Source organism: Stegostoma tigrinum, chromosome 21 (genome assembly GCF_030684315.1).
Source record: "Stegostoma tigrinum isolate sSteTig4 chromosome 21, sSteTig4.hap1, whole genome shotgun sequence".
NCBI lineage: Eukaryota > Metazoa > Chordata > Chondrichthyes > Orectolobiformes > Stegostomatidae > Stegostoma > Stegostoma tigrinum.
The window spans coordinates 48,499-69,858 of NC_081374.1; the positions used below are offsets into that span (position 1 = coordinate 48,499).

Below are 21,360 nucleotides of genomic sequence, written 5' to 3' on the forward strand. Positions count from 1 at the left end.
TACGTTCATTCACGCGTTTGGTCACCTCTTCACAGAACTCAATAAGGTTTGTGAGGCATGATCTGCCCCTCAAATCCGTACTGACTAACATAAGTCATTCTGTGCCTTTCCAAGTGATCATAAATTCTATCCCTGAGCCCCTTCCAATAATTTGCCCACCACAAGTAAGACCTACAATTTCCTGGGTTATCCCTATTCCAATTTTTCCACAAGGGAATGACGTTTGCGTCTCTCCAATCTTCCAGCACTATACCCATGGACGGTGAGGACAAAAAGATCATCGTAAAAGGCCCTGCGATCTCTTCCCTCGCTTCTCATAGAATCCTTGGTTAAATTCCATCAGGCCCAGGGGACTTATTTATCATTGACTTCCTCAAAATTCCTAGCACATCTTCACTAACAGTGACTTGCTGTAGCGTACCAGCCTGTTTCACACTGTCCTCCTGTACAGCTAAGTCCCTCTCAGTTGTGAATACTGAAGAAAAGCATTAATTAAGAACCCCTCCTACCTCTTTTAGGCTCCGTGCACAAATTCCCTTTACAATCCTTGATTGGCCCTACCCCTTATCTGGTGATGCTCTTATTCCTCACGTACGTGTAAAAAACCTTGGAGTTTTCCTTGATCCTGTCTGCCAAGGTTTTCTCATGCCCCCTTCTCGCTCTTCGAGGCCCTTTCTTCAGCTCCTCCTTGGATACCTTGTATCCCTCTAGAGTCTTTTCCGTTCCCTGTTGCCTAAAGTTCACATAAACATCCTCCTCCTTTTTAACCAGTTGTTCGACCTTTCTTGAGAACCAAGGCTCCCTCACTCATATTTGCATCTTCCCTGCCTGCTAGGGACAAACATACCAAGCACATGCAGTATGCATTCAAAGAACAAAGAAAATTACAGCACAGGAACAGGCCCTTCAGCCCTCCAAGCGTGCGCCGATCGAGATCCTCTTGTCTAACCCGTCATCTATTTTCTAAGCGTCTGTGTCCATTTGCTCCCCGCCTATCCATGTACCTGTCCAGATATATCTTAAAAGATGCTAACGTGTCTGCGTCTACCACCTCTGCTGGCAACGCGTTCCAGGCACCCACCACCCTCTGCGTAAAGAACTTACCACGCATATGTCCCTTAAACTGTCCTCCTCTCACTTTGAACTCATGACCCATAGTAATTGAGTCCCCCACTCTGCGGGGGGAAAAAGCTTCTTGCTATCCACCCTGTCTATACCCCTCATGATTTTGTTGACCTCAATCAGGTCCCCCCTCAATCTCTGTCTTTCTAATGAAAATAATCCTAATCTATTCAACCTCTCTTCATAGCTAGCACCCTCCATACCAGGCAACATCCTGGTGAACCTCCTCTGCACACTCTCCAAAGCGTCCACATCCTTCTGGTAATGTAGCGACCAGAACTGTACACAGTACTCTAAATGTGGCCGAACCAAAGTCTTATATAACTGTAATGTGACCCGCCAACTCTTGTACTCAATACCCCGTCTGATGAAGGAAAGCATGCCATATGCCTTCTTGACCATCCTATTGACCTGCGTTGCCACCTTCAGGGAACAATGGACCTGAACACCCAGATCTCCCTGTTCATCAATTTTCCCCAGGACTTTTCCATTTACTGTATAGTTCGCCCTTGAATTAGATCTTCCAAAATGCATCACCTCGCATTTGACCAGATTGATCTCCATCTGCCATTTATCTGCCCAACTCTCCAATCTATCTATATTCTGCTGTAATCTCTGACAGTCCCCTACACTATCTGCTACTCCACCAATCTTAGTGTCATCTGCAAACTTGCTGATCAGACCACCTACACCTTCCTCCAAATCATTTACACGTATCACAAACAACAGTGGTCCCAGCACAGATCCCTGTGGAACACCACTGGTCACAGATCTCCAATTTGAGAAACTCCCTTCTGCTACTACCCTGTCTCCTGTTGCCCAGCCAGTTTTTTATCCTTGTAGCTAGCACACCCTGGACCCCATGTGACTTCACTTTCTCCATCAGCCTGCCATGGGGAACCTTATCAAATGCCTTAAATAATCTCCACATTTCAACAGTGCTCTTCCCTGACAGCATCCGTTCCCATTTTGTGTTACCAGTTCTTGCCTAACAGAATTGTAATTACCCTTCCCCGATTATAAACCTTACTCTGCTGTATGCACCTATCCTTTTCCATGACTATTGTAAAAGTAACAAGAGTTATGATCGCTACCGCCAAAATGCTCTCCTGCCAACAGGTCTGACACTTGGCCCGGTTCGTTGCCAAGCACCTCTCATGTTGGTCTATCTCCGTACTGTGTCAGGAATCCTTCCTGAATACACTGGACAAATCCACTCCATCGAAACTATTGCAACTAAAAAGTTTCTGATCATTATTTGGAAAGTCGAAGTCACTCATGACTACAAGCTGTGACTTCTGCACTATTCCTGTATCTGCCTCCCAATCTGCTCCTCCACTTCTCTGCAACTATTAAAGGGTCTGTAAAAAAAAACCAACAAAGTGACTGCTCCTTTCTTGATCCTGACCTCAACCCAAACTGACACTGTAGATGTATAATTCTCAAACTCCCTTTCAGAAGCTGCTATACTTGCCCTGAATAGCAATGCCACTCCACCGCCTCTCTTCCCACCCCCCTTATTTCTTGTAAAGCATGTAAATCCCGGAACTTCCAACAACCATTCTTGTCCCTGAGTTACCAAAGTTTCTGTAATGCCCACAACATCGTAGTTCCAAGTGCTGATCTGCTCTCCAAGTTAATCTGCCTTATTTCTGATACTTCTAGCATTGATGTATCCACACATCAAACCATCCCTGTGTCCACACAAGTATGCTTCATCAACTGCATTTATTAACAACCTCACTCCCTATTGTAAGATAATAAAATGTGAGGCTGGATGAACACAGCAGGCCAAGCAGCATCTCAGGAGCACAAAAGCTGACGTTTCGGGCCTAGACCCTTCATCAGAGAGAGACCCTTCATCAGCCTGAGATGCTGCTTGGCCTGCTGTGTTCATCCAGCCTCACATTTTATTATCTTGGAATTCTCCAGCATCTGCAGTTCCCATTATCTCTCACTCCGTATTGTGTCTGCTGGAAGGCTGAATATTTCTTCATCTGAATTACAAGTCTGATTCCCCACCCCCTGCCAATCTAGTTTAAACCATCCCATATTGACTTGAGCAAACCCCCTCCCAGGATGTTTGTGCCCTACCGGTTCAGGTGCAACCCATCTTAGTGTATAGCTCCCACCTCCCCCAGAATGTGCTCCAGTTGTCCACATAACGGAAGCCCTCCCTCCCACACCAGTCCTCTAGCAACATGTTTAGCTACACTCTCTCCCTATTTCTTACCTCGTTATCACGTGGCATTGATAGTAATCCCATAGATAACTACCCTGTTTGTGCTGGACTTCAGCTTCCAACCTCACTCCCTGTATTTGTTTTTCACGTTCTGAGTCCTTTTTCTACCTATGTCATTGGTACCGATGTGCACCATGACTGCTGGTTGCTCACCTTCCCCCTTACTGATCTTGAAGACACGATCGAGATATCATGGACCCTGGCACCTGGGGAGCAACATACTATCTGTTCATCTTGTTCACATCCACAGAACCGCCTGTCTGTGCCTCTTAGTATTGAATCCCCCACTACAATTGTTCTCCTGTTTTCCTCCCTTACCTTGTGTGGCACAGGGCCAGGCTCAGTGCTAGAGACCTGTCCACTATGGCCTTCCCCTGGTAGGTCATCACCCACATCAGTATCCAAAACGGTATACTTATTATTGAGGGGAATGGCCAGAGGAGATTCCCTGCCTACTCCCTTTCCCTTCCTGACAGTCACCCAGCTACCTTTTTCAGGTACCTTCGGAGTGACCACCTCCTTATAACTCCTCCCTCTCACCCCCTTAGCCTCCGGAATGATCCGGAGTTCCTTCAGCTCCAGTTCCCTGATGCACTTCATTTCTTTGTCCATACAGATAATCCACATTGTAATTAATTTCAAGTACTTTTATTTTAGAAAATGAAGTACGTTTATTTAGAAAAAAAATCACATTGGAGTAAATAATAACGCGAGAATAAAACATTGCTCGACCATAGAAATCTAAAATAATCAGAGTCTGGCTGAATTACATATTCTTGTCCTTATGTAAGTTCATGAAGGAGGACGCAGTTGAGTTCAGAAACTGGTTTGCCCAGCACCAAGGGGATTGTAGTCTTTTCTGTGAGTGCAATAGTGCTGACACAAGGGGTGATCCTCATTGTTTATGACACTTTCGTTTCATCAAATTTCTTAGAGTAGATTTTGCAAGGAAATTGACAGAGTAAACAATGCGACCCTAGAAGGAAGCTACAATAATGAATGCTCAGAGATGGGTGACATCAGAAAGCTGCCTTTGTCCAGGTGAAAGATGGATCAGCGAAGATAGAGAAAAGCTGGGGATGGTGAGAGGAAGGAAACACTATGAATATAATAGATCGGCACCAGCATGGGCCATTTAAGCTCAAGCCATGTATGAGATTATGGCTGATCTACTCCAGACCTCACTTCCTCTTTCATGCCAGCTCTGTTTTTTAATTCTGTCACGGAATATGAGCATCGCTGGCTGGCTAACATTTATTGCCACCAGCTCCACAATATTCAAAAAAACCTATCTGCCTCCTCTTTGAATACTTCTACCTTCCATCACCCTTTGGGGTAGAGAACCCTGATATTTGTTACCTGCTGACTGAAGAAATTCCTTTATATTTCAGTTTTAGCGTCATAGAATTCTATAGCTCAGAAACACGCTCTTTGTCCATGCTGACCAGGTTTCCTAGACTGAACTGGCCCCATTAGCCTGCATTCGGCCTGTATCCCTCTAAACCATTCCTAGCCATTGACCTAACCAAATGCCCAAAATATCATAAATGTACCCGTCTGTACCACCTCCTCTGGCTGCTGGTTCCATACATGCACCACCCTCTGAGTGAGGGAGTTGCTCCTCAGGTCCCTTTTGATTCTTTCCACTCTCACTTTAAACATATGCCCTCTAGTTTTGGACTCCCTAAGCTGGGGAAAAGACCTTGGCTATTCACCATGTCTATGCCCTTCATGATTTTATAAACCTCTACAAGGCCAACCCTCAGCCTCCAATGCTGCAAGAAATGGCCCTACCCTATCTCGCTGCTTCTTATAACTAAAACTTGCCAGTCATGGCAATATCCTTATAAATTTTTTTGCACCCTTTGCAGTTTAATAATAGGTTTCCTATTGGCAAGATGACCAGAATTGTATGCAGTACTCCAAATGTGGCCTTAACAACGTCTTGTACACCAGTAACATGACATCCCAACTTCTGTACTCAGTGCTCTGACTGATAAAGGCAAGTGAGCTGAGTGCTGCCTTTACTACTCTGTCTCCTTGTGACGCCACTCTAAGAGCTATGTACCTGCACCCCTGGTGTCTGCTCAACAACACTCCCCAGGGTCTGAACATTTACCCTGTAACACCTGCCCACAGTTTGTCTTTGCAAAGTTCCACACCTCTCATTAATCTGAATTAAATTCTACCTGCCAATGCTTAGCCCACTGGCCCAGTTGATCATGATCCCTTAGACTCTTAGACAACTTGCTCACTGTCACTACCACCAATTTTGGTGTCATATGCAGACTTACTAACCATGCCTTCTATATTCTCATCCAAATAATTTGTATAAATGACAAACAACAGTGGATTCAGCACCAATCCTTGAGGCACACGGCTGGTCACAGGCATCTAGTCTGATAAAACAGCTCTCCACACCACCCTCTGTCTGCTGCTGCCACCAAGTTAATTTTATATCCCATTGGCTACCTCTCCTTGGATTCCATTTGATGTAATCATACTAACCATCCTGCCTACAGAGCCTTGTTGAAGACCTTTGCTAAAGACCATGTAGACAATGTCAACATTGTCCTCATCTATATATCTAGGATCTCACCCATTTCCTGTGGTTCTACACAAAACAGCCTAATTGATCTTTACCAGGCCCTATTCTCTTTCTAGATACTCTTTTACCCCTAATATATTGTAGAATCTTGTTAGCTTTGGCGGATAAAGAAGAATGAATCTATCTCATGCCTCCGTTTTGCCTTTCAGATTTCCCTCTTTAATGTACTGCTATATCCCCCATACTCCTCAAAGAATTCACTTAACCCCAGCTGCCTGAACCTGACATAGGCCTCCTTTTTCTTGATGGGAGCCTCAATATCTGTAGTTTAGTGTTCCCTACTCCTGCCAGCCTTGTTTTTCTCATTAACTGGAAAATGCTGGCCCTGAACACTCATTATCCCACTTTTGAAAGCCTCCCACTTGACAAATATCCCTTCCCCTACAAACAGCCACCCCCAGTCAACTTCTGAAAGTTTCTGTCGAATGCCGTTAAAATTGACCTTGCTCCAATTTAGAAATTTAACTTGTGGACCAGACCCCTTTTCCGTAACTGTTTGAAAACTTCTAGAAGTATGGTCTCTGGTCCCAAAGTTCTCCCCCACTAATGCTCCCGTCAATCTACCCTGCCTTATTTCCCAAGAGGAGATCAGGTTTTGCCTTAAATAGGGCAATGTACATATTGATTGAGAATTTTTTCCGGAACACTTAACAAATTCCTCCCTATACAAGCCCTGAACAGTATGAAAACTGAAAGAACTATGGATCTGTAAATCAGGGACAAAAACAGAAAAATCAGGATTATTGTTTCGGGTCCAGTGACCCTTCCACAGAAATTCTTTGTCCCAGTCAATGTTTGGAAAGTTAAAATCTTGTAATATGACAACCCTATTATTCTTATGGCACTCCGCGATCTACCTACATTCTTGCTCCTCAATTTCCCACTGACTGTTGAGGGGGGTTAAGTGATCACTTCCTTCTTATTTTTCAGTTCTACCCATACAGGAATATCCTATCTAAGTACTGTTGTGATGTTTTCCTTAATCAGAAATGCCACATCACTCCACTCTTGTCTCCCCTTCTATCCTCTTTATGGCATCTGTAACTGAGAACATGGAGCTGCCTGCCCTGTCTGTACCTCAGCCATGTTTTTGTAACAGCTATGCTGCCCCAGTCCTATATTCCCATTAATGCCCTGAATTCATCTGCCTCTTGAATCAAAATAAATGCTATTTCATTCATCAGTCTTCCCTCATTCCCTGGCATGCTCTGGCCTCCCTAGCCTATTTAACTTTCTCTCTTTAACTTCAGTACTAGCCTCAACCTTCACTTTTGCCTCACTACTGTTTTAGGGTCCCACCCCCTCTCTGAGTAGCTCTAGCAAATCTCCCCACCAGGATATTGGTACCCCTGCAGTTCAGGTGAAACCCATCTATCTTGTACAGATCATCAGTGCCCCAGAAGAGATCTCAATGATCCAAAAATCTGATTCCCTACCCCCTGCACAAACTGTAGTATCCTCCTATTGCTGTTCTCACTGGCATGTTGAACCATGTGGTAATCCAGAGATTACTACCCTTGAGCTGCTGCATTTTAACCTCCTGTCAAACGCGCTATATTCAGTTTGTAGGACGTCATCCCTTGAAATGAATGTCCTCCTATTCTGTAGTTCTGTCTCCTCTAGTTCTCGATTTACCCTACTAGTGGAAGCATCTTTTCAATATCTACTGTAGTAAGCCCCTGAGAATCTTGCATGTTTCAACAAGATCATCCCTCATTGTTGTAAATTCTGATGAGCAAAGGTGTAATCTATTTAGTGATTCTTGAGATGTCACCCCCTTAATCTCAGGAATCAACCTAGTAAATCTCTTCTGAACTGCCTCTAATGCCAGTGTAACTTTTCTTTAATACAGTGATCAAAATTGAGAACAGTACTCCAGTTGCAGTCTCACCAATGCACTATATAGTTATGTTAAACTTACACCTGCAATGTATATGAGATGATTTCTGAACCAGTACAGTGAGGAACTAACTGGAGAACAGGCCATCCTAGACTGGGCACTCTGTGATGAGAAAGGAATAAATGCACTTTCATTGTGTGAAACAGATGGTATGTTGGCCTTTGTAAGAAGAAGATTCATGTAATGAAGCAACAGTATCTTAAAACAACTTGATAGTGCCTTGGAAAGGTCACACGTGCAATATTATATGCAGTTTTGATTCCTTATCTGAGGAAGGATGTCCCTGCTCTCGAAGGAGTGTAACAAAGGTTTATCTGACTGATTTCTGGGATGGTGGGACTGATTTGAGAAGAGGTTGAATCAATGAGAATTACATTCATTGGAGTTCAGAAGAATGAGGGGGACATGTCATAGACACCTATGAAATTCTAACAGGACTAGAAGAGTGTGCACAGGAATTATTCTCAATGACTGGGGAGTCCAGAACCAGGGTCACAGCCTAAGGATGTGTGGTAAGCCTTTCAGAGCCTAGATAAGAAATTTCTTCTCCCAGCAAGTAATCAGAAAAGCTTACATCTGCTCTTTTCATATGCATCAACCCCTAAACTAATGGCCAAAATTCGATTTGCATTTTAAATTGCTTATTACACCTGTATACAGCATTGCTTTTCATACACAAAAACACCCTTATCCTTCTGAGCTTCACTTTGTTTGCAGTCTCTAGTTAATAGTCTATCTTTTGATTCTTCCCACCAAAATTCATGGCCTCTGGCGTACTAAATTATACTCCATCTCCCAAAGTTTGTCTACTCACTCAAGCTATCAATTATCCATTTGCAGATTCCTTGTTCTTTATCACAATATGCTCTTCTATCTATTTTTCTATCGCCAGCAAGTTTGGATACATTATAAAAGCATAGGAACAGGAAGAGGCCATTCGGCCCTTCGAGCCAGCTCTGCTATTAATCACGATTGTGGCTGATCTTCCAACTCAATAGCCTAACCCTGCTCTTTCCCTATAACCTTCGATCCCATTTGCCCCAAGTGACGTGTCGAGCTGCCTCTTGAATACATTCAATGTTTTGGTGTCACCTACTTCCTGTGATAATGAATTCCACAAGCTTTACCACATTTTGGGTGAAGAAATGTCTCCCGACCTCCATCCTAAAGGGCGTACCCTGTGTCCTCAGACTGTGACCCCTGGTTCTGGACATAGCCACCATTGGGAACATTCTCCCTGCGTCTATCCTGTCTACTCCTGTTAGAATTTTATTAGTCTCCATGAAATAGTCCCTCATCCGTCTAAACTTCAGTGAAAGCAATCCTAACCTAGTCAGTCTCTCCTCATATGTCAGTCCTGCCATCCCTGGAATCAGCCTGGTAAGCCTTTGTTGCACTCCCTCCAAAACAAAAGCATCCTTTCTCATAAAAGGAGACTTAAAACTTGTCACAATATTCCACGTGTGGTCTCATCAAGGCCCTGTATAACTGCAACACCAAATCCCTGCTCCTGTACTCGAAATCTGTTGCGATGAAGGCCAACAAGCCATTTACCTTCTTTTATCGCCTGCTGGATCTGCATGCTTACCTTTAGAGAGTGGTGCACAAGGGCCATCCAGGTCCCACTGCACATTCCCCTCTCCTAGTTTACAGCCATTCAGGTAGCAATCTGCCGCCTTATTTTTGCTTCCAAAGTGAATAACCTCACATTTATCCAAATTATACTGCGTCTGTCACTCACCCAACGTATCAATCTTGTTGAAGGACCCTGCATCCTCGTCACAGTTCACCTTCCTACCCAACTTGGTATCATCTGCAAACTTGGAGATGTTACTTTATTTTTTCCCCTTCATCCAAGTCATCAATATATATTGTGAGTAGCTGGGGTCCCAGCACTAATCCCTGTGGCACCCACTAGGTAACGACTGCCAATTTGAAAAGGTCCCATTATTTCCTATTCTTTGTCTCCTCTCTGCTAACTAGTTTTCTCAGTATCTCAGTACATGTCCCCCAGTCCCATGCACTTTAATCATGCACAATAACCTCTTATGTCCCCACCTCTTCCTCCGTTACATTGATGACTGTATCGGCGCCGCCTCTTGCTCCCCAGAGGAGCTCGAACAGTTCATCCACTTCACCAACACCTTCCACCCCAACCTTCAGTTCACCTGGGCCATCTCCAGCACATCCCTCACCTTCCTGGACCTCTCAGTCTCCATCTCAGGCAACCAGCTTGTAACTGATGTCCATTTCAAGCCCACCGACTCCCACAGCTACCTAGAATACACCACCTCCCACCCACCCTCCTGCAAAAATCCCATCCCCTATTCCCAATTCCACCGCCTCCGCCGCATCTGCTCCCACGATGAGGCATTCCACTCCGGCACATCCCAGATGTCCAAGTTCTTCAAGGACCGCAACTTGCCCCCCACAGTGGTCGAGAACGCCCTTGACTGCGTCTCCCGCATTTCCCGCAACACATTCTTCACACCCCGTCCCCGCCACAACCGCCCAAAGAGGATCCCCCTCGTTCTCACACACCACCCCACCAACCTCCAGATACAACGCATCATCCTCCAACACTTCCGCCATCTACAATCCGACCCCACCACCCAAGACATTTTTCCATCCCCACCCCTGTCTGCTTTCCGGGTAGACCACTCTCTCCGTGACTTCCTTGTTCGCTCCACACTGCCCTCCAACCCCACCACACCCGGCACCTTCCCCTGCAACCGCAGGAAATGCTACACTTGCCCCCACACCACCTCCCTCACCCCTATCCCAGGCCCCAAGGTGACTTTCCACATTAAGCAGAGGTTCACCTGCACATCTGATGTTGTATACTGTATCCATTGTACCCAGTGTGGCTTCCTCTACATTGGGGAAGCCAAGCGGAGGCTTGGGGACCGCTTTGCAGAACACCTCCGCTCAGTTCGCAATATACAACTGCACCTCCCAGTCGCAAACCATTTCCACTCCCCCTCCCATTCTTTAGATGACATGTCCATCATGGGCTTCCTGCACTGCCACAATGATGCCACCCGAAGGCTGCAGGAACAGCAACTCATATTCCGCTTGGGAACCCTGCAGCCTAATTGTATCAATGTGGACTTCACCAGTTTCAAAATCTCCCCTTCCCCTACTGCATCCCTAAACCAGCCCAGTTCGTCCCCTCCCCCCACTGCACCACACAACCAGCCCAGCTCTTCTTCCCCCCCCCCCCCACCCACTGCATCCCAATACCAGTCCAACCTGTCTCTGCCTCCCTAACCCGTTCTTCCTCTCACCCATCCCTTCCTCCCACCCCAAGCCGCACCCCCATCCACCTACTAACCTCATCCCACCTCCTTGACCTGTCCATCTTCCCTGGACTGACCTATCCCCTCCCTACCTCCCCACCTATACCCTCTCCACCTATCTTGTTTACTCTCCATCTTCGGTCCGCCTCCCCCTCTCTCCCTATTTATCCCTGTTCCCTCTCCCCATCCCCCTCTCTGATGAAGGGTCTAGGCCCGAAACGTCAGCTTTTGTGCTCCTGAGATGCTGCTAGGCCTGCTGTGTTCGTCCAGCCTCACATTTTATCGTCTAATCTCTTATGTGGACTTTGCCAAACACTTTCTGAAATTGCAAATATACTGCATTGACCAGATCCCCCTTGTCAACTCCTCTAGTTAATCTTCATAGAATTCCAACAGATTTGTCAGTCATGATTTCCCCTTCATAAATCCATGCTGACTCTGCCTGATCCGGCTATTGCTTTCTTTGTGCACCGTTATAAAGCCCTTGCTAATGGATTTGAGAATTCTTCCCACTACTGATGTTCGGCTGACTGGTCTATAATTCCCTGTTTTCTCTCTACCTCTCTCTGTGAATTTTGGAGTGACATTAGCTACCCTTACGTCTGTAGCGACTGTTCCAGAGACTGTAGAATCCTGGAAGATGACCACCAATGCATCCACTATTTCTAGAGCCACTTCCTTAAGTGTCCCGAGATGTAGATTATCAAGCCCTGGGGATTTATCCACCTTCCATCTCACCAATTTTCCTGGCACTATTTCTCAACTAATATTGGTCTCCCTCAATTCTTCCCTCTCACTGAATCTACATCCTCCAACAACTCTGGAATCTGATTTGTGTCCTGTTTTATGCAGACAGAACCAAGATATGTACTCAGTTGCTCAGCCATTTCTTTGTCCCCTATTATGCATTCCCCATTTCTGTCTGCTAGGGACCTAAATTTATCTTTAACCAGTCTCTTCCTCTTCAGGTACTTGTTGAAACTTTTAGCTTGAGTCTTTATGTTCCCTGTAAGCTTACTTCTGTAGTCTATTTTCTCCTTCCTAATTAATCCCTTGGTCCTTCTTTGCTGAATTCTAAACTGCTCCCAGTCCTCAGATTTTTTTATTTTTCTTGGACAATCTTTATGCATTCTGCCTGATTGGATACTCTAATTTTCTTTGTAAGCACGGACTTGACTCTATTCTGTGTCCCGGGTCCAGGAACACCCCACCTACATCCGGGACAGCACCCACGCCTTCCACCTCCTCCAAGACTTCCAATTCCCTAGCCCCCAACACCTCATCTTCAGTGTGAACATCCAGCCCCTGTACTCTTGCAGCCCCCACGTGGATGGCCTAAAAGCTCCCACTTGTTCCTCTCCCGCAAGCCTAACCAGTCCCCCTCCACCCGACACCCTCATCTGCTTAATCAAATCCATCTTTACCCTTAACTACTTCTCCTTTAACTCTTCCCACTTCCTACAGACTAAGGAGATGGCCATGGGCACCCACATGGGCCCAAGCACTGCCTGCCTCTTCATAGAATATGTGGAACAGTCCCTCTTTCACTGCTCCACTGACATTGTCACCCACCTCTTCCTCTGCTACATTGATAAATGTATCGATGCCACCTTGTGCTCCCATGAGGAGCTTGCTGTTCATCAACCTTACTAACACCTTTCACCCCAACCTCAAATTCACCTGGACCATCTTTGATACCTTTCTCTCCATCCCAGACCCCTCTGTCTCCATCTCTGGTAACCACCTCAAAACCAACATCTATTTTGAGCCTTTCTGAAGAAGGGTTGAGGCCCGAAACGTCAGCTTTCCTGCTCCTCTGCTGCTGCTTGGCATGCTGTGTTCATCCAGCTCTACACCTTGTAATCTATTTCGAGCCCACGGACTCCCAAAGCTACCTGGGTTATACCTCCTCTTACCCATCCTTCTGCATGAATACAATCCCCTACTCCCAATTCCTCCTCCACCACCGTGTCTGCTCCCAAGATGGGGTGTTCTACTCCAGCACATCCCACATGTTCTCTTATTTCAAGGATCGCAACTTCCCCCCTTGGTGATCAAAAATGCTCTCAACCGCATCTCTTGCATTTCCTGTACCTCTGCCGTCACATGCCCTCCTCACAACAAAAACAAGGACAGGATCCCCCTTGCGCTCACGTATCACCCCACTAGCCTCCGCATCCAGCATATCATTCTCCGCCACTTCTGCCACCTACAAACTGACCCCACAACCAAAGATATATTTCACTCCCACCTCTGTTTGCCTTACATTGGGACTGCTTTCTCTACGACTCCCTCGTCTGCTCCACACTCCCAAATGACCCCATCACCCCCAGCACCTTTCTCTGCAACTGCAGGAAGTGCTACACCTGCCCCTACATCTCCCACTTCACTTCCATTCAAGGCACAAAACAAACCTTCCACATTAGATACGGTTCACCTGCACATCTGTCAAAGTAGTCTACTACATCCGCTGCTCCCAATGTGGCCTCCTCTACGTTGGTGAGACTGTTTTGTAGAGCATCTGCGCTCTGCTTGTGTCAAATGGCAACTTCTTCCGATCGTCAACCATTTTATTACTCCTCTCCCACTCCCTGGGTGACACGTTCATCCTGGGCCGCATCCAATATCACAATGATGCCACTCGGAAACTGGAGGAGCAGCACCTCATTTTCCACTTTAGGAGCCTGCAGCCCAATGGCCTAAACGTGGAATTTACCATTTTCAAAATCTCCCCACCCCCGGCCTCATCCCATGACCAACGTTTCCCTCATCCCTGTCTGCTTGACCTGATGCAACCTGTCCATCATCTTTCCCATCTGTCCGCCCCTTCCACCTCACTGACCAATCCTTACCACTGTATGCCTGCACTCCCCTATCATCATTCCCACCTACCCTCCCTAGCTCCACTCCTCCTCTTCTATTTTTGAGCTCGCTTCCCCATCCCCATTTCTGAAGTAGGGTCCCGACCCGAAACATCAACTTGCCTGCTCCTCTGATCCTGCCTGGCCTGCTGTATCCTTCAGCTTTACACTGTGTTATCTCTGACCCACCCATCTACATTTTCATCTGAATTATTTGTGCATATATCACAAACAGCAGAGGTCCCAGTACAGATCCCTACAGAACACCACTTCTTGGACCTCCAGCCTGAAAAACAGTCTTCCGCCAATACCCTGTACCTTGTCTGACAAGCCAATTCTGAATCTGTGCGGCCAGGTCACCGTGGTTCCCATGCGTCTAAATCTTCTGGATGAGCCTGCCAAGAGAGACAATGCTGAAAGCCTTACAAAAATCGTGATCATAAAATCCCTAGTGTTGAAACAGGCCAATCGACCCAACAGGTCCACACTGACCCTCCAAAGGGCATCACACACACAGACCCAACCCCCACCCAATATTTTCCATGGCTGACACATCTAACCTGCACACCCCTGCGCACAATGTGGAAATTTAGCATACCCAATCCGATCTAACTTGCCCATTTTTCGACTGTGGAAGGAAACCACAGTACCTGGAGGGAACCCACTCAGACACGGGGAGAATGTGCACACTCCACACAGACAGTCACCAAAGGGTGGAATCAAACCCAGGTCCCTAGCTTTGTGAGGCAGTAGTGCTAAACACTGAGTCACTGTGTTGCCCCAAAATCCGTGTAAACAGCAACCACTGTTCTTGCGCACATTGATCACTTTCGTCGCTTCCTCAAAATTCAATCAGGCTAGTCAGACATGATCTGCCCTGCACAAAGCCCTGCTGCCTGTTCCTACTTAGGCCATGCTTTACTAAATGTGCATAAATCCTATCTCTAAAAATTCTCTCCAATAGCTTCCCAACCACCAGTCTATAGTTTCCTAAATTATCCTGTTTCCCTTCTTGAACAGAGGAACAACATTAGCTCCTTGCTAGTCCTCTGGGACTCCTCCAATGGCTAGCGAGGATACAAAGATCTTGGTCAAGGCCCCAACAATCTCTTCTCTCAATAACCTGGGTAGATACCATTGGGCCCTCAGGTGTTGTCCACCTTAATGCTCTTCAAGAGGTCCAGCAGCACTTCTTTCTTGATCTCAAAATGCCCAAGCATACTAGCACGTTCCACACACATTTTACGATACTCCATAACCTTTTCCTGGATGAATACCAATGCAATATACTCATTTAGGATCTCACCTACATCCTCTGCCTTCAAGCACAAGTTCCCTCCTTTATCCTTGAGTGGTCTTACCTTCTCCCTAGTTATCCTCTTGTTTGTAATATATATATAGAATGTCTAGAGGACTGGTTGATGAAGGTGTAAGGGTGAAGCCAGTCCTGATGAAGGGTGTAAATATAGAACATAGAACAATACAGTGCAGAACAGGCCCTTCGGCCTTTGATGTTGTGCTGACCTGTGAACTAATCTAAGCCCCTCCCCCTACACTATCCTGTCATCATCCATATGCTTATCCAAGGACTGTTTCAATGCCCCTAATGTGGCTAAGTTAACTACATTGGCAGGCAGGCTGTTCCACGCCTTTACCACTCTGAGTAAAAACCTGAAATATCGACTTTCCTGCTCCACTGATGTTGCCTGACCTGCTGTGTTTCTACAGCTCCATACTGTGTTAATGTGTTGGAGACTGTTCAGAGAAGGTTTGCTGGATTGTTGCTTGGAGCGATCATGTTGTCTTGTGTGGATCATTTCAACAAACTAGGTTTCCATTGCAATTTAAAAAATGAGAGCTGACTTCAAGTCTTATAAGATTCTAAATTGTCTTGACAAGGTGGATGTAGAAGCAATGTTTTCTCCTGTGCTCAATTTGTGTTTAGCATCAGACTCTCAACGTTACCAGTTGTTGGGAAATGTGGCATTGAAAACACAGAGATTAGCCATGAGTAGACTGAAGGGTATATTTCTGTACCTGGTCCACATGTTTTTATGTTCAAGGGCACTTGAGGATGAGCAGTGAATACTGGCTTGACCGTTGACACCCACATCCCGTGATCCTTTAGCCTTAAGTGTAGCAGAAATGATCAAAAAAATTGCAGATGACATGAAAGTTGGTAGGTTGGTGAATAGTGGTGGTAAGCTATAATCTGTAGGTGGATATCAATGGACTGGTCAGAAGGCCAGAGCATTGACAATTGGAATCTAACCTGGAAAAGTATATGGTAGTAGATGTAGAGAGTGCTAACGAGGCAAGGGATGAATGGGACCTATAAATGGAACTTTGGAAATGCTAAAGATCAGATAGACCATGATATTCATCTCCACAGATCCTGAAAGTTGCAGGGCAGAGCGATAAGATGGCTAAGAAGGCATACTTGTCTTTATTAGCCAAGACATTGAATGCAAGGGCACAAAGATTATTGTTGGAACTGTCTAAAAGCACTGGTTAAGCCACAACTGATGTCCTATATACCGTTTTGGTCACTTCATTATAGGAAGGATCTGATTCACCTAGAGAGGTGCAGAGAAAATTTACCAGGATGCTGTAGGAGTATGAGATATAAGGAAAGATTGGATAGACTGGAGCTGTTTTCTTTGGAACAGTTGAGCGGGAACTTGAGATAAGATTATCAAGGGCATAGGATGGGTGGTAGAGAATTTTTCCAATTATAGAGAGATCAATAATTGAGACATAAATTTAAGATAAAATGTCAGCCTTGAGAGAAGAGCTGAGAATTTTTTTCACTCGGGTGATGATGGGAGTTTGAAACTCTGTGCCTGAAAATGGGGTTGAATCAAAAACTCAACGTTTAAGCAGTATTTAGACATTCACTACTGTTGCCATAGCCTCCAGGGCTATGGACCAATAGTTGGAAAATGGAATAGTGCAGGCAGATTTTTGTCTCCCGGTGTAGACATGATGATGGACCAAATTAACTCACTTGTGCTGCAAAAACTGAAACTATAAACAAATAAATAAAAATAATCCTTATGGTAGTGAGCTTCACATTCATCCCTGTGTTTGTAAAAGAAATTTACTTTAATTTGCCTCTTGGATCTTTTGGTAGTTCCTTATATTGATGGCCTCTGCAAAAGAGGGATCTTTATCTCTTTCAAAATCTTAAAACCTATGTTAGCTGTACTACTGTTAACACCAGATCCCATACATAGGAGATATCTGAACTTTTGTAATTGTATATGGTAGTAGCTAAGACCAATCAGGATGAAGTTGGGAAGATTTTTTATTTTCAGTATCTAGGTCAGCATTTATTGGCTACTGCTGTGTGGCTTTGAGAAGGCGACACCTTTCTTGAACTACTGCAATCTGTTTAGTTTAGGAACACTGACAGTACAATTAAGGGGGCAGTTTGAGGATTTGCGTCCAATGAAACCAAAAGTGATGATTTGTTTCCAAGTCAGATTGGTGAGTGGCTTGGCGAGAACTTAGATCTGGATTTTTAAAATTTACATGTTATTGTCATGTGTACTGAAGTACAGGAGGGGAAAAGTGCACAATGCCATCATCTGTGGCACCCATCATAGGTACCAAGGTACAAAAACATCTTGGATACCAAGTAATAGATAAACAAGAGTTAAAAAGTTGAGCATTTCTTCACAGAATAGTAGAAAAATAAATTGGTAATAACTTACATTGAAGTCTTTTGTAGTTTAAACTAGGAAAATAAAAGGAATAAGTGAAAAGTTCAGCAGTCTTTGAGCCCTCCGCTTATCTTGCTGTCCTGGGAGACCTCAGTTGTCTGTTTTCGACGCTAGCGCCAAAGATATCATCCTTGCTGCTGAGGCTGCCTCCTCTCTGATCTTGTCCGGTGCCTCAGGACTATGCCAATCCACTCACGCACTGAGCTGAGACACAGCCATGAGCTGCTGAGAGACAAATCAACATGACGCTGAGACCATGCCTAGGCCGCCGAGAAAACAGCCCGGGGCCTGCCATAAACTGTTGAGAGACCAGAGAGCTGTGGGAATAGAGTTCTTGTCTATATTTAAGACTGAGGTAGATAAACAGCTATCCTTTCCTGAGAGAGGATTTTCTTGGTACCAAAGAGGTGCGTGAAGGTTTAACAAATTGATCCCTGGTGTGGCAAGACTGAAGTATGAGGACATTGACTTGGTTAGGATTATGTTGACTGGAATTTAGAGGAATGAGGGGGAAATCTCATTAAAGCCTATAGAATTGTAAGAGGACTAAACAAGTTAGATGCAGGAAGCATATTCACAGTAGTGGTAGAGTCCCAAACTAGGGACCATAGCTTAAAGACATGAAGTAAACTTGTTAGGACTGAGATGAAGAGAAATTTCTTCACTCAAGAGTACTGAGCTACAGAAAGTGGTTGAAGCTAAAACATTGTTTCAAGAAGGAGATACATAACAGTTCTTGTGGCTAAAGGGATCGAGGGATATGAGGAGTAGACGAGTAGAGTATTTACCTCAACAGTCAGCCATGATTGGATGGCTGAGTAGGCTTGAAGGGTTGAATGGCCTACTCCTCCTATCTCTGTTTCTTGATCAGCTGAGTTATAAGAAAAGGGCAGGAAAATGGACATGAGGAATGTCAGATCAGCCATTATCCTATGAATGGCAGAGCAGGCTTGATGGGCCCAACAACCAATTCTGTTCCTGTTTATGGTAGCCCTATGGTCTTAAGTACAGTAAGTTTGAAATTATTGAGTAAATTAGATGAAGACTTGATTTGGGACACAAGCTGATTGCTTTAAGTGTTAAATAGCTTTTGTTCCCTGACAGTTTCCTGTTCATTAAAGCTATTTTGTTCTTGTGTTTCCCAACATAGGCACTGATGAAGCAGGACAATTTGGATGCTTATAATGAGAAAGACCCATACAAAACGGATGATCCGCGTGAAGATGATGATGAGAATGATGATAATGATAACTCGATTGAGGCAGAAACATTTTCTTTAGAAAGGGAAGAGGTTTTGCCACCAGCAATCCCACATGCAACTGTTGAACGACTATCAGTCCCAAAGGGTCTACCTTGGGCCCCAAAAGTGAGGTAAACAGTTTCTGCTCACTGTCTGTTATGTAAGTCAAACTAGACTAGATATATATTTTTTAAATTTGGTTTCCTGACAACATATCTTCCTATCACAAACATTAGTGGTACTAGTAAACATAAATTAGGAATTCCCACTCCTTTTTTGCTCTCTGTAAACACTTTCTTGCACTGCCCTTTACAATTGTACAATGTATGCTCAATATGTAAAACACTACACTAAGGCCAGGATTTTCCATTTCTGCACTGGCTAGCCTTTGATTTTCATTCCATTTAGAATTGAGAGACAAGACAACTGCTAATGAGTAAGTAAACGTTGGTCTGATTATCAACACATTCAGCTGTGAAAAAAGAGAGCTCCAAGCTTGATTGTGCTTTTGATGTTTAAATGAAGTTTATGGAGAGGATCAGGGCAGAAATCTTGTCATTGCATCTCCTGACTGCAGTACAGCATGAAACATTGAAAGGTGAAGATGACAGGACCCAGCGATAGTAGGAACTTCAGATGCTGGAGAATCTGAGAAAGCAGAAAAATGAACAAAAGAGAAATTTCAGGATCCTAGATAAAAAGTTGGAGAGCTGGATGAACACAGCACGCCAAGCAGCATCAGAGGAGCAGGAAGGCTGACGTTTTGGGCCTAGACCATTCTTCAGAAATGGGAGGCAAAGGGAGTTCTGAAATAAATAGGGAGAGAGGGGGAGGAAGATAAAAGATTGATAGAGGAGAAGATAGGTGGAGAGGAGACAGACAGGCCAAAGAGGCGGGGATGGAGCCAGTAAAGGTGAGTGTAGGTGGGGAGTGAGGGAGTCATTAGGTCAGTCCAGGAAAGATGGATGGGTCAAGGGGGTGGAATGATGTTAGTAGGTAAGAGATAGGGGTGGGGCTTGAGGGAGGAGGAGGGGATAGGTGGGAGGAAGGACAGGTTAGGGAGGCAGGGACAAGCTGCGGCTGGTTTTGGGATGCGGTAGGGGCAGGGGAGATTTCGAAACTTGTGAAGTCCACATGGATGCCATTGGGCTGCAGGGTTCCCAAGCAGAATATTAGGAGCTGTTGCTGCAACCTTCGGGTGGCATCGTTGTGGCACTGCAGGAGGCCCAGGATGGACATGGCACCTGCGGAATGGGAGAGTGGAGTTGAAACGGTTCGCGACTGGGAGGTGCAGTTGTTTAGTGCGAACCGAACATAGGTGTTCTGCAAAGCTGTCCTCAAAGCTCCCAGGCTGAGGCATTCAACTCACGTACATTTCAGATGTTCTTGTTTTCGAGGATCGCAACGACCCCCCCCCCCGCAAAAAAAAACCTCTGGTCGAGAATGCCCTCGACCGTGTCTCTTACATTTCCCACAACTCATCCCTCCCCGCAATAATAACCAAAACAGAATCCCCCTCTCCTCATGTACGACCCTACCAACCTCCAGATCCAACGCGTCATCCGCCGACACTTCCATCATCTGCAGTCTGACCCCACCACCAAAGACAGTTTTTCCTCCGCACCCTTATCTGCTTTCTGGCGGGACCATTCATTCTGGGACTCCCTTGTCCGCTCCACACTCCCTCCAGCTCCACCATACAACATAGAACATTACAGCACAGTATAGGCCCTTCGGCCCTCGATGTTGTGCCGATCTCAAGCCCATCTAACCTACACTATTCCATGTACATCCTTATGCTTATCCAATGAAGACTTAAATGTACCTAAAATTGGCGAATCTACTACCGTTGCAGGCAAAGTGTTCCATTCCCTTACTACTCTCTCAGTAAAGAAACTACCTCTGACATCTGTCCTATATCTTTCTCCCCTCAATTTAAAGCTATGCCCCCTCGTGCTCGCCGTCACCATCCTAGGAAAAAGGCTCTCCCTATCCACCGTATCTAACCCTCTGATTATTTTATATGTTTCAATTAAGTCACCTCTCAACCACCTTCTCTCTAATGAAAACAGCCTCAAGTCCCTCAGCCTTTCCTCGTAAGACCTTCCCTCCATACCAGGCAACATCCTAGTAAATCTCCTCTGCACCCTTTCCAAAGCGTCCACATCCTTCTTGTAATGCAGTGACCAGAACTGTCCGCAATACTCCCAAGTGCGGCCGCACCAGAGTTTTGTACAGCTTCACCATAACCTCTTGGTTCCGGCACTTGATCTCTCTATTAATAAAAGCTAAAACACTATGCCTTCTTAACAGCCCTGTCAACCTGGGTGGCAACTTTCAACTTTTCACACCCGGCACTTTTC

At 45.3% G+C, this 21,360-nt stretch overlaps 1 protein-coding gene across 1 annotated transcript in view; it reads left to right on the top strand.

The window, feature by feature from the left end:
• LOC125462951 (striatin-interacting protein 1) overlaps nucleotides 1-21,360 on the top strand; it is a gene marked incomplete at its 5' end in the record, with an annotated part of 171,669 nt that overhangs the window by 47,280 nt on the left and 103,029 nt on the right. Inside the window, one exon of the mRNA XM_059653204.1 lies at nucleotides 18,908-19,128. Within this exon, the coding sequence (XP_059509187.1) occupies nucleotides 18,908-19,128 (221 nt within the window). The remainder of the gene's footprint in view (nucleotides 1-18,907; nucleotides 19,129-21,360) is intronic.